Consider the following 12,821-nt stretch of genomic DNA (forward strand, 5'->3'; position numbering starts at 1 on the left):
TGAATTTTGATGAAGTCTTATTTATCTAGTGAGTTTTTAAAATTTCTGTTATTATACTTTCCAACTCTAGAATTTCCATTGGGTTTTTTCCTTATAATTTCTATCTTGTTATTGGTATTCTGTATTTGATATGAGATTGTCATATCTTCTTTTGCTTCTTAATCATGTTTTCCTGTAGTTTTGTGAATGTGTATATAATGGCTAATTTGAAGTCTTACATATCTGTTCTCATAGGAAATTTCTGTTGCCTGTTTTTTTTTTTTTACAGCATATGGATTATACTTGCTTGTTTCTTTCCTTGCCTTTTAATTTTTTGTTGGAAACTGGACATTTGGGATCCCTGGGTGGCGCAGCGGTTTGGCGCCTGCCTTTGGCCCAGGGCGCGATCCTGGAGACCCGGGATCGAATCCCACGTCGGGCTCCCGGTGCATGGAGCCTGCTTCTCCCTCTGCCTGTGTCTCTGCCTCTATCTCTCTCTCTCTCTCTCTCTCTCTCTGTGTGTGTGTGTGTGTGTGACTATCATAAATAAATAAAAATTTAAAAAAATTAAAAAAAAAAGAAACTGGACATTTTAGATAATATAGCGGCTCTGTGTACTGGTGTCCCCTCCCGCTGAGACTTGTTATTCTTATTTGATCATTTGTTTAGTGACTGGCTGGATTATTTCAGTGAAGTCTAGGTCCACCACCCAAGGTACAGCTTCTAAGTTGCTTCTCAGCAAGGTGCAACATCCCAGAGTCACCAAGAGATGACACTGGTTTTGCTAGGGCTTTCTCACTCTTTTCCTAATCATACCCAACAGTTAAAATAGATTAATTCCTGCTGGTTGTTCTACGGTTTTCAACAATGCCCTGGAACATAAATTGCTCTACAAAGTAATCCAAATTCTGTCTCCTTTGAAGGAACAGTTTCTGAGATCACAGTTTGATATTTATTTTGTTCTCTTAGATATCTTATTCTATGGTTCTCATGAAAACCAGGCAGCCTACAGTTTATTCTGTATCTTGAATGTCCTCCCAATTGCCTTTCACCAAAATTTCCACTCTTCAAAGTATCTTTAGGGTTGAACTTCACCACCACCTGTTCCAAATGAAGTCAGCTCTTTTGTGAGGAGATTAGGAGCTATCTGTTTCACAGCCTGCTTCTCTTCCAAGGCAAAATTTCTAAACTAGGGCTCTGGGCAATGGCAAGCTTCTCTTTTAGTGACATCCCATTCTAGGAGCTGACCATTGGTAGAGGAGTGGAGGCATCAGCCTGAGGTTCTCTGGACCTCCCTCTCCTGGCATAGAACATTTCTCCTTTTTTTTTTTTCTTTTTAAAGTGTTGTGCCCAAGATTGCGACTCCAAGAAAACCACCAAGGAGCCGACACTGATGCAAGTACATGAGGGTTTATTAACAAGCTTGAGCTTGGGTCCAAGTAATACCTGACACAGCGGAGCAGGGACTTGGACCCCAAGGGGGGTTACAGATGGGTTTTTATGGACTGGTCTAGGGGATTTTCAGAAGGGGTGGAGGAATTTCTTAAGCTCTGTTTTTATTCTAATATGGGACTTTCTGTCTCTGTCAAGGGTGTTCTGCGGTTTTTCCTGTAAAGTTCAGCTCTTATTCACAGGGGCCTGAGATGGCTATATTTGTGCTAACGCTAAACTTGAGGTAGAATGGCGTTCATTTTCTCGGCCTCCACAAGAGGCTTTATTTATTTATTCATGAGAGACAGAGACAGAGAGAGACAGAGACACAGGCAGAGGGAGAAGCAGGCTCCATGCAGGGAGCCCGACGTGGGACTTGATCCTGGGTCTCCAGGATCACACCCTGGGCTGAAGGCGGCGCTAAACCGCTGAGCCACTGGGACTGCCCTTCCACAGGCTTTAAACGGTTTTTTAGATATAATCTTTACCAGTTGCACTTGGGAACAGGTCAGCATAGCTCCTCACACTATCATACCAGAAATACTATGAATTATTATTTTTTATGAATTATTTTTTATAAGTGAGTGTGAATGTAAACTTACCTCAAAAGAAGATAATCACAACATAATAGAGCATGGCTAAACTACAACTAGAACAAGTGTTATGTCTCATGGTAGAAAAAGTAGGTTCATAAGAAAAGCAGTTAATTATCTCTGATATTCTAACCTCGAATATCTACAAAGTGATTACCAGGTAATATGCAAAAAGGCTCTTGACATGATTCTGAGTATCTGTATTCTCTGTATAAACATCAAGAAATCATGTAATGAATGGTATTTTTAAAAAGGAAATCAATGAGTTCATAATTAAAAATTTTAAAAAGAGATGAGGCAAGACTCTACCTTATACAAAAATGCCAACTAAAAAAAGTTGAGACATAGTAGAGTTGGAATATTACCATTTTGTAACTATCATAGTAAAGATTAGTATCAGAATATGTTCTCTATAAAGGAATAAGTTTCATGAAGACCATAATGTTTGCATGTTCTGAAAGTATACTACCACAGATTACTTATTAGTTGTAAGGAGGGAAACTACATAGTGGTGATACTAGATAACACCTAGAGCAGATGATTGAAATTAATATCCTTAATGATGGGCAGTTAATCACCATGTGCTTCTAGATGCAAATAATCTAAAACACTTCATCAACATAACTTACAGTATTTTGTCTGGTAGTGCAAAACTTGAATCTAAATGTGAGGAAACCTCTGACAAACCAAAATTGAAGAACATTTTTTTTTAATTTTTTATTTATTTATGATAGTCACACACACACACAGAGAGAGAGAGAGAGAGAGAGAGAGAGGGAGGGAGGGAGGCAGAGACACAGGCAGAGGGAGAAGCAGGCTCCACGCACTGGGAACCCGACATGGGATTCGATCCCGGGTCTCCAGGATCGTGCCCTGGGCCAAAGGCAGGCGCCAAACTGCTGCGCCACCCAGGGATCCCTGAAGAACATTTTATAAAATAATTGGTCTTTGTACTTCAAAAACATATCATAAAAGACAAAGGCTGAAAAACTGCTCCAAATCAAAGAAAACTGGAGATATAACAACTCAATGCACTATGTGATCCTGGACTAGCCACCTGATAAAATGTGATAAGGAGTGTAGATTAATGGGGCGGGGGTAAGTATCATATAAATGTTAAATTTCCAGATTTTAATAATATTACTTCTCTGGACTGCATTTTTTGCATTCCCCAAATTCCTATGTTGAAACCCTGATTCCCAATGGGATGGTACTTGGAAATACAACCTTTGGGAGGTTCATGAGGGTGGAGCCCTCGTGATGGGATTTGTGTCCTTATAAGAAAGACACAAAGAAAGCCTGCTTTTCTTTCTGCTCTCCATCATGTGAAGATACAAGAAGACTACAAATCAGGAAGAGTGCCCTCACTGAGAACCAATTCTGCTGGCCTCCAGATTGAGAGTAATAAATGTTTGTTGTTTCAGCCACATAGTAAATTGTTATAGCATCCCAAGCAGACAAAAACAAGCACTATGGTTATGTCAAAGAAAATCCTGATTCGTAGGAAACACGCATTGAAACATTAAGATGTAAGGAGATATGGTACATGCAACCTAGTCTGATGATTTAGAAAAATAGTTATGTACACATATGTCTCTGTTAGTATAGAGAATATAAAACAAATGTTTTTCTTGCAATTTTTCTTTAAGCGTAAAATCATACAGAGATGTCTTGCTTCTACTTAGGATTTCTCATCCTCCTTCACACCTTGTATGAGGAAACAAACATTAAAAATACCTTGGAACACCTGGGTGGTTCAGTTGGTTGAGCATCTGCTTTTGGGTGGGGTCATGATCCCAGGATTCTGGGATCCTGGGATGAAGCCCCACATTGAGCTCCCTGCTCAGTGGGGAGTCTGCTTTTCCCTCTTCCTCTGCTGCTCCCCCTGCTTGTTCTATCAAATAAATAAATAAATAAAATCTTTAAAAAAATAATCCTTATATTCCCCCACTGTTGATCTTCAGTAAATAGACTTTGATAACTATTCTAACATGTACATTATCATGGAAGAAGTTGGAGAGATCTTAATACTTATGACTGGCCAGCAAGATTGTTACAATTATTTTTTTTAAATATTTTATTTATTTATTCATGAGAGAGAGAGAGAGAGAGAGAGGCAAGGACACAGGCAGAGGGAGAAGCGGGCTCATGGGACTCAATCCCGGAACTTGATCCCAGGACTCCAGGATCACGCCCTGAGCCGAAGGCAAGCACCAAACCACTGAGCCACCCAGGGATCCCCAGATTGTTACAATTATATCTAAACTTATACTATTGCAACAAGACCAATTTCTTTAATGAATATAAAGCAATTTTAATACTTTCGGTTGTCTATGGTGTTTTCAAAATTCTTGTGACCCACCACAAGTAGAATCTCAAAAGTTTTGTTCAGTGGCTTTTCATGGAGGAATAATGTTACTATGATACAAATACAATGAATGATGATCCTCCAAGTATTTCCAGAAAAGGGGTAGGAAGTTTTGCAAATTACTCAAAATGTGTGATAATGGCACCAAAAACTACTCTCTCCAGTTTGCTTATACAGGCAAATACATCATTGTCTGAAGGGGAAGATGTCCATATTCTAAAGAAGTAATTATTACAGCTTGCTCTAATGAGAAAAGTGGCTTGTGCTTCTGAACTAACCATAGAAATGAACCACCATCTTTTGTCTTGTTGGAACAGGCTTCTTTTCCATATATGTAACACTTGTACATAATTGCAGACCGGAGAGGAACAAAGAGATTGCATTCATAGACTTAGTCTTTTATGAGCTGGTCTTTTATACTCTTTCAGAACCAAATGCTTTTGATTCTGTAACTCCCAGAAAATGATTATGTCAACAGTTCCATATTATCCTCAGAGCCAACTTCTCTGGAGAATATTTTGTTTTGGAATAAATACCTAAAAATCCATTTATTACTTTATTAGAAATTGTTGAAGAGGCCATTCCAGCTACCAGGTCTTAAAGCCAGAGCATTTAATCCAAACCAAATATGGTTCTTCATAACAGAATTGCATTGGATATATTTGTGCTTTTACTAAAGCATATTAAGATTTGGTGCTGAGTGTAAATGAATCTTTTTGCTCAAGTTGAATGCTCCTTAAGTAGGTTATAGGTTCATGCTACTTTCTCTTTTTTTCAGATTTATGAAAATATTGTATTATAATTCTCACTGAGAGTTTGAGCCTTTCTGATGCATTTAAGTTGCCTCCTGGTGGCATTCCTTTAATCAAGAACCAGGTCTCCAGAATCTTAAATGCTTCTGTGCAGCTAATGTTCAGACAGATGGTTTCATAAATAATCATTCAACAACAACAAAAAAAGCAAGTCAATAGAAAACTGATGAGAACAAAACCAAAGCTGAAGCCCATACTTCTTTGTTACATGGTGAGTTGAAAGAATAGTATCAACATGTCACTGATGTAGATATTATGATGTTGGTTAGGACACAATCTAAGAGAACTAAATTAGAGGAGTCATCAAGGCCAATGATGGGCTCTCTTCAAAATCTTAACTTATGGGATGCCTGGGTGGCTCAGGGCTTGATCCTGGGGTCCTGGGATTGGGTCCCACTTCAGGCTCTCTGAGGGGATCGTGCTTCTCCCTCTGCCTGTGACTGCCTCTGTGTGTCTCTCATGAATAAATAAATTTTATTTTTTTTTGAATAAATAAATTTTTAAAAATTTAAAATCTTAACTCATAAAGCAAAATGATGGATTCATGGCCCAAGTAAAACAACAACAACAAAAAAATTCCTCAGTCATTCAAAAAAGAATTTCCCCATTGTTTTGAACCCTGAACCAACAGGCAAACAACTCTGCTTCTTCCAAATCTAACCAGTTTCCAACTTCACACAGTGGCCTTAATATCACCCTACCCAGTCTCTTCTTAATTTCCTCAGTTTGAGAGACTCCTAAGCTTTTTCTATGGTTTTTTTTTTTTGCTACACCAAGCTAAATAAACCTAGCTTTGTGTTAACGATAGGCACGTCTCTAATATTGTTAGTGAGTTTCAAAGGATTTTCTTATAAACATCTACCCAGAGAAAATTATTATTAATGTATAAGTAGTTTTTCTGTTTCAGACGTGGTTAGCTTGGTGGTTTGACATGTTTCTGATCATATTATATGTCTTGCATTTTTGAAAAATAGTATTTTTGAAATTTTAGCTAAACATTTTCATTGGAGATAAAAACACTCCATAGTATTATATTGGTAGGATACATGCCAAAGCTTAACCATTTCGTTTCCCAATCACTAGCCATTTAAATGCTTTCCAATTTTTCTATTACAAACATCTGTTGTAAATAATATTTTGCATAAAGAATTTCCTACGGATTAAAGTATTTCCTCAGGATAAATGTAATGACAACTGAATTGAAGAGTATGAGCATTTGGGGGCTCTTGCCACATAAAGCTTGTTTTTCAAGAGTTTTATCCATGAACTCATACCTGTCACTGGTCTCCCATTCTGTTTGCTTCTAGAATTATCAAACTTCGATAGAAAAGCAAATTAAGTCATAAAACACTTGCTGGAAATGCAGGAAATACCAAATATTAAGAATAATTACTATAGACACAAATACTCAGATGGTAGATTTTGCATATAGACAGGCAAAAACAGGCATCTAAGATTTAAAAGGATTTTCTGCCTGGAAAGGTACTTTTAAAAATTGTTGGTGTGAAAAAAAAAAGCCGTTTTGTTTTTTGTTTTTGTTTTTTTTTGTAAGACACCAAAGTGAGAAAAACCACACAAGTGAACATGAATGAACTATTTCATAGACCACTTTTTGAGTATGAACACTGAAAAAAGGTAAGCTGTTTTTGTAAGGTAATATCCGAGACTATCCTTAAACAGCACGTTATTACCGCTGGTCTAGAGCCTGGGGATAGTTAGCTAGGCCTCGGGCCCCTGGCCGCTCTGGCCCCGGACTCCCTTGCTCCGTCAGTGGTCTTCAGGCCAACCTGGAAACCGGAGCTGTGGCTCAGAGAACGAAGCTAGGTGAGTAATGCAAGGACACTTTGGATTTATCACAAAATTCAACTAAGCCTCCACATTCTGGGCCCACTGCAAAAAAGTTTGAAAAGGATGATCAGAATTTAGTCCCCATCATCCACCTTTGCGACTAAAACTGACACCCGTGAGCTTTGCTTCGACGCCCACACATCATCAATTCCAAAACCTCCTGCACCCACACCCTCATTCCTGCCCTTCCCTATAAAACAGAACCTAGCCCGCCCACAGCTCTGCAAAGCTGCAGCTGACGTCAGCGTGGCAAGACGCATGCGCCATACTTCGGAGTCCTTTTCCGCTCTTTTCCACCGAAGCCGAGACAGTCTCAGGAGCGACGAGAACTACAACTCCCAGCTTCCCGCGCGGCGCGAGGGAGGCGGGCCCAGACGGCGCGACAGAGGCTCGGGGGTGGAGCGGGCCACAGCGGGCCGCTCCGCCTTTTGACGCGGTTTCGCACCTCTTTCCGCCCGCGGCCTCGGCGGCGTCGGCGGCGTCGGCGCTCACGCAGGGGCGGGTCACGGCGGCGCGAAGCGGTGCTGGGCGGGAAGGCAAGTCGTGGCGGCGGCGGCGGCGGCGGCGGCGGCGGGGTCCGCAGGAGCGGCGGTGCTGTCAGTTAGGCCGTCGGAGAAATGGGAGACCCGGGGTCGGAGGTGAGCGGTCGGGCGTCGGGCCGCGGCATGGCGAGCCGAGCCGGGAAGGGCTTTGTGTGTGGCGGAGTGTGAGGCCTGGTGCGCGGCGGCAGCCCCGCGGCGGGGCGAGAGCCTCGGCGGCTCGGGCCGAGCCCAGCGGGCGGGCCCGGTGCGGGTGTGAAGGAGGACCCGGCGGCAACAATGGCCGCCCGGCGGCCCCCGGCTCCCTGCGCCGGCCCCGGAGCTCCCCGTGGCAGCTGCTCCGGCCGCGAGAGCGACATTTTGAGACAGGCTCGCCCCTGGGCGGGGAGCGTGCGTCCCTCCTCCTCGAGGAGACGGGGGGATGCGCGGGGGCTGGCGAGTGGTTCTCGGCGGCGTCCGCTGCCCGTGGCTCCACGTCTGCAGAGGCATCACCCGCCTCCATCGGCTCTGCGTGCGCTTGGCTCCACTCGCCTTCCTCGGGAGCTTGCTGTTAGAGCGCTCCCCGTTTTCGTTCCTTCGGGGACAGTCTCTTCCTCCGAGGCTGTGGCTGAGTAGCTAAGCGTGTTCTGGCTTGTTTTTATAGATGATAGAATCTGTCCCTCCAGCTGGGCCCGAGGCATCTGAGGCAACGACGGATGAAAACGAAGATGACATTCAGTTTGTTAGCGTAAGTAGCAACGACATTCGGGTTTTCCTCGGCATCCCGAGACCATGCGTGGTAAGCCCGTTATGTGAGGATACCTCACCTGCGCGTTCTCCATTGAGCCGCCGTGTATGAAGGTCTGGTAGGTGCACCAGACACTTGGGGGCTTGGCGTAGGGTTAGGAAATTGACCAGAGGAGGTCTCTGAGCACCTGCACTGGACACCCCAAAGACTGTTCGAAAAAACATGCCTCACATTTGATCATGCTTCTTGTGCCTTCTTAGCGCCATTTTATGCTTAATCTACGCAAAGTTCTGGTCTCCCAAGAGTGTCCTCTAGGAGATGACCTGCAGGTTAGAGGGAAGGGGCCGCGAACAGATGAGGAAGGAGGTAGAAAACAAGAAGGGTTGCAGGAACTCAAAACCTGAGCGTTCTCTAGTTTCATGACATGAAGGCAAGTAGCTTGAAGACTTCACCAACCTCTGAGATCATCATGTTTCATCATAGTGCGAGAGTAGATATTCATAATGAAGATCCCTGCATCACCAGGAACACACAGTTTTCATAGTTTGTTCCGTTTGGGACAGTGGTCTATAAGCATTAGTAAGTGTAAATGTGCAGGTTCCTGGGGCTCATTCCACACCTGTGGAATCAGAATTTGAAGGCAGGACCCAGGAATCTTCACTTTGGAACAAATAAAAGGACACATGGCTCTCTGAACCATGCTTTTGTAAAGCCTTGATTTGGGGGAAAGGGGGCCCTGAAGTATTTTGGGATGGTCTTCACCCCAAACTGTAAAATTTTGCAAAGACTCTATTTAAAGTGGTATTTTAGTTAGCTAAAAACTTCTCCAAAGCAGTGATTAGTTGAAGTTTGCTGTTAAACGTGTATAATTTTTCTTTAATAGATTGTCAGATGTGTATTTGTTATTATTGATTTGGGGCATTTTGTAAAGCTGGTTATTGGATGATATTCTCTACATACCCCAGTATTAGGGCTACTGTGGTGATCCATTGTTACGTTGTGTATAATGGGTTTGTTTAGGAGTCTTTAACAGATTTTTTTTTTTTTTTGTCCTCACCATTGCCAGTGCATATTGTACTTTGTCCTTTTATTTAATTCCAATATAGTTAACATACACTGTTAAATTAGCTCAGGTGTTCTCTGTCCTCATTTTAAACTTAACAAGGGTTTTGGGGATGGGAGTGAATTGAATTGTGTCCTGCCTCTTCATGTGAACTAAAGTATGTTGGTAATGGATTTCCATGCTCCTTAGGACAAATATTTCAGCTTGTTTCTGAATATTGATATATTCGGATGATATATCTTGATGTTTTGTTCAAATAAAGGAGTGACATACTTTATAGATTATGGGCCTTTGAGAATCACAAATGGAATTAATAAAAAGATTTTAAAACATTTTTTTTGGTACTTGTGGAATGAAAAATTGTATAACTTACGATTAACAAGCTTAAGGTATTAAGCTGAAGTTGAAAATATTCAATCATTTTTAAATCTTAATTTAAATTTTAAATGTAGAGAATATATCTTTGCATGAAGAATAAAAAATATGCAATCTATTGTATATTCATTCACTTTGATTCAATATCTTATACTTATCCCTAGGGGTTGATGAATAAAGGTTCAAAGTTCTGATAGTGCCAAATGGAGAATTATATGTAATAAGTGCAATTACAATACGAAAAGAAACCTATTAAAAACATTTCTTTATTTTTAGTGATAACACTTAAATGATAATAAATGATACCTTTATTCTATTTTAAAATAAATTCCGAGACAGAGCCTTCTACTTCTCTTTGTAAACTAATCTTATATTTGATTCCTTCAGGTAAAGCTTATCCAGTAAAAATAACAAATTGTTCTCTGCTTAAGATTTCTTCAGATACAAAAACGGCATTATGGTGTCACTTCTTGATTTACTCTGAATTTCTTAGTTCACTCTCATTAATCTAATTTTCTCAACTTTAATCCACATGGTGGCATAGCAGTCTTTCTGTGGTTTGCAAAATAAAGAGTCTAGAACCAAACAGAATGGTGAAGGAAAGGAATGATAAGGATGTGGAGGTGCAAAAATTAGTTCTTTCGTTTAAATTTTGTTGATGGGCAGCCCTGGTGGTGCATCAGTTTAGCGTGGCCTGCAGCCTGGGGTGTGATCCTGGAGACCCGTGATTGAGTCCCGCGTCAGGCTTCTTGTATGGAGCCTGCTTCTCCTGCCTGTGTCTCTGCCCCTCTCTCCCTGTCTCTATGAATAAATAAAATCTTTTTTTTTTTTTTTTTAAAGATTTCATTCATTCATTCATGAGAGACACAGAGAGAGAGAGAGGCAGAGAAAGAAGCAGGCTCCATGCAGGGAGCCCGATGTGGGACTTGATCCTGGGTCTCCTGGACCAGGCCACAGGCCAAAGGCAGCACTAGACCGCTGAGCCACCCAGGCTGCCCAATAAATAAAATCTTAAAAAAAAATTTTTTTTTGTTGAAATGTACATACAGAGAACTGGACTGTTTATAAGTGTACTGTTTGATTTTGCAAAGTCAATGCCTGTATGATCTCAAATGACACTATTGCCATAAAAACTTTTTAAAGATTTTGCTCTCATTTTTTGTTTAGTTTAGAAATAGAAGTGTGACTTCACCTGCCCTCCCCTCACCCCACTATTGGAAAGGAAAAACCTTTGAAACCTATCAAAACTTTCATAAGCTAAGATGGCAGAAAGTGAAAAGCAATTAATTTACATTGCTTTTATAATTTATATTATAAAAATTCAGATTAACTTATATTATTAAAGCAATTAATTTTTTAGCATTTCCAAACCAAAAAAAATATTAATAGAAGTGTATTAAAAGGGGGCTTTTTTGATACCTTAGGACACATCTTGATAATAGATGAATAAAATAAAGTAAGGTACAGATGCTTTGAGACAATTCAAAGCTATAGCAGTGAGATGATGAATTTAAATTCCCAGGGAAAGATCTTGGCAGTGCTATTGTTGCTACTTTGGGTGCATGCTGCTTCTATAATGGCTTGCAGCAAAAGAAACACTGTACAGTAGCTTGGCTTTTTATCTTTTTTTTAATAAGCAAAAATTCTCCTCAGATTTCCTCCAGTTAGTGAAAATGAGTACTAATGTAGGTCTTTTGTTAAAGTAGTGTTACACAAGCTTTCAAAGAGTGAGAATACCATGATGCCTTATTCGGCCACCATCTTTCTGTCTTTGAAACTGCAGATATTTTAATTTACTTCCAGAAAACTAGTTTAGCTAAGAACTGATGACATTTTCGCAATGCTACTTTAGATATAAAGATATAAAAACTGCTGACGTAACCTATTGTAATTTTGGTAATAGCACATGAGACAGAGACTTCAGCCAAGATTTTGGTATAATGTGAAATCATTGAACATTTAGAAATAGTGAAGCAGATCAAGGTGTAATTTTCTAAGTAACTTCCAAAGCACGTAGGTCAAGTGATAATACTTTAACTGTAGTAGAAAGGGGTCATGGCCAAAAATATCAGGTTATCTTTTGGCTGCATGACTTTGGCCTATAATTAGATGAGTAAATAAATACGTATTATGTTGGAGTTCGTGATATGCAAAGTCATTAAGTAAATACTCTGGAACTACAAAGATTAACTGGAAATATGTCCTACCTGTAAGTATCTGTATTTCAGTGTGGAAGATAAGATGGGTGATGAGAACTGTGTAAATAGTTTTAGTGGAAAGTAGTTGTTTTATAAAAAGTACATGTGAAAAAAAAAAGTACACGGTGCTTTTAAAAGAAGGCAGACTGGGATCCCTGGGTGGCGCAGCGGTTTGGCGCCTGCCTTTGGCTCAGGGCGCGATCCTGGAGACCCGGGATCGAATCCCATATCGGGCTCCCGGTGCATGGAGCCTGCTTCTCCCTCTGCCTATGTCTCTGTCTCTCTCTCTCTCTGTGACTATCATAAATAAATAAATTTAAAAAAAAATTAAAAAAAATAAAAGAAGGCAGACTTTTTTGCATAGGTAACTTTTAGTATTTGTATTTAAAAGAGAATTAAGAGGGGTACCTGGGTGGTTCAGTGGTTGAGCGATCTGCCTTTGACTGAGATTGTGATCCCGGGGTCCTGGGATTGAGTCCTGCATCAGGGTCCTTGCAAATAGCCTGCTTCTCCCTTTGCCTATGTCTCTGCCTCTCTCTGTGTGTCTCTCATGAATAAATAAAATCTTTTAAAAAATAAAAGAAATGAAAGAATTTTGAAAAAAGAAAAGGCATCAAGGGGCGCCTCGGTGGCTCAGTTGGTTAAGTGTCTGCCATTGGGTCAGGTCATGATCCCAGGGTCTTGGGATCCAGCCTGCTTTTCCCTTTCCTTCTTCCTTCCTCTCACCCTACTTGTGTTCACTCTCTCTGTCAAATAAATATAAAAATCCTAAAAAAAAAAAAAGGCATCAAAATGGGAAAGCAGAGAGGATTATATGTAGTTCTGGAGGATAAAAATTTTTAGGTAGGAGGGGAAAGGATGGGCCGGATAGGGTAGATTTCGAATTAT

At 40.7% G+C, this 12,821-nt stretch overlaps 1 protein-coding gene across 3 annotated transcripts in view; it reads left to right on the forward strand.

The window, feature by feature from the left end:
• The first annotated feature begins 7,458 nt into the window (after positions 1-7,458).
• ZNF451 (zinc finger protein 451) overlaps positions 7,459-12,821 on the forward strand; it is an 89,701-nt gene continuing 84,338 nt past the window's right edge. For 2 of the 3 annotated variants that reach the window (XR_008665088.1, XM_055330250.1), the window contains exons 1-2: positions 7,459-7,669; positions 8,214-8,297. Coding sequence is in view for 2 of the 3 variants with exons in the window: in XM_055330250.1 (XP_055186225.1) it covers positions 7,649-7,669; positions 8,214-8,297 (105 nt within the window). In the remaining variant the exon portion in view is untranslated. The remainder of the gene's footprint in view (positions 7,670-8,213; positions 8,298-12,821) is intronic. The other variant, XM_055330246.1, reaches the window with a different exon arrangement.

The sequence above is a fragment of the Nyctereutes procyonoides genome, unplaced genomic scaffold (assembly GCF_905146905.1).
Source record: "Nyctereutes procyonoides isolate TBG_1078 unplaced genomic scaffold, NYPRO_anot_genome, whole genome shotgun sequence".
NCBI classification, from domain to species: domain Eukaryota; kingdom Metazoa; phylum Chordata; class Mammalia; order Carnivora; family Canidae; genus Nyctereutes; species Nyctereutes procyonoides.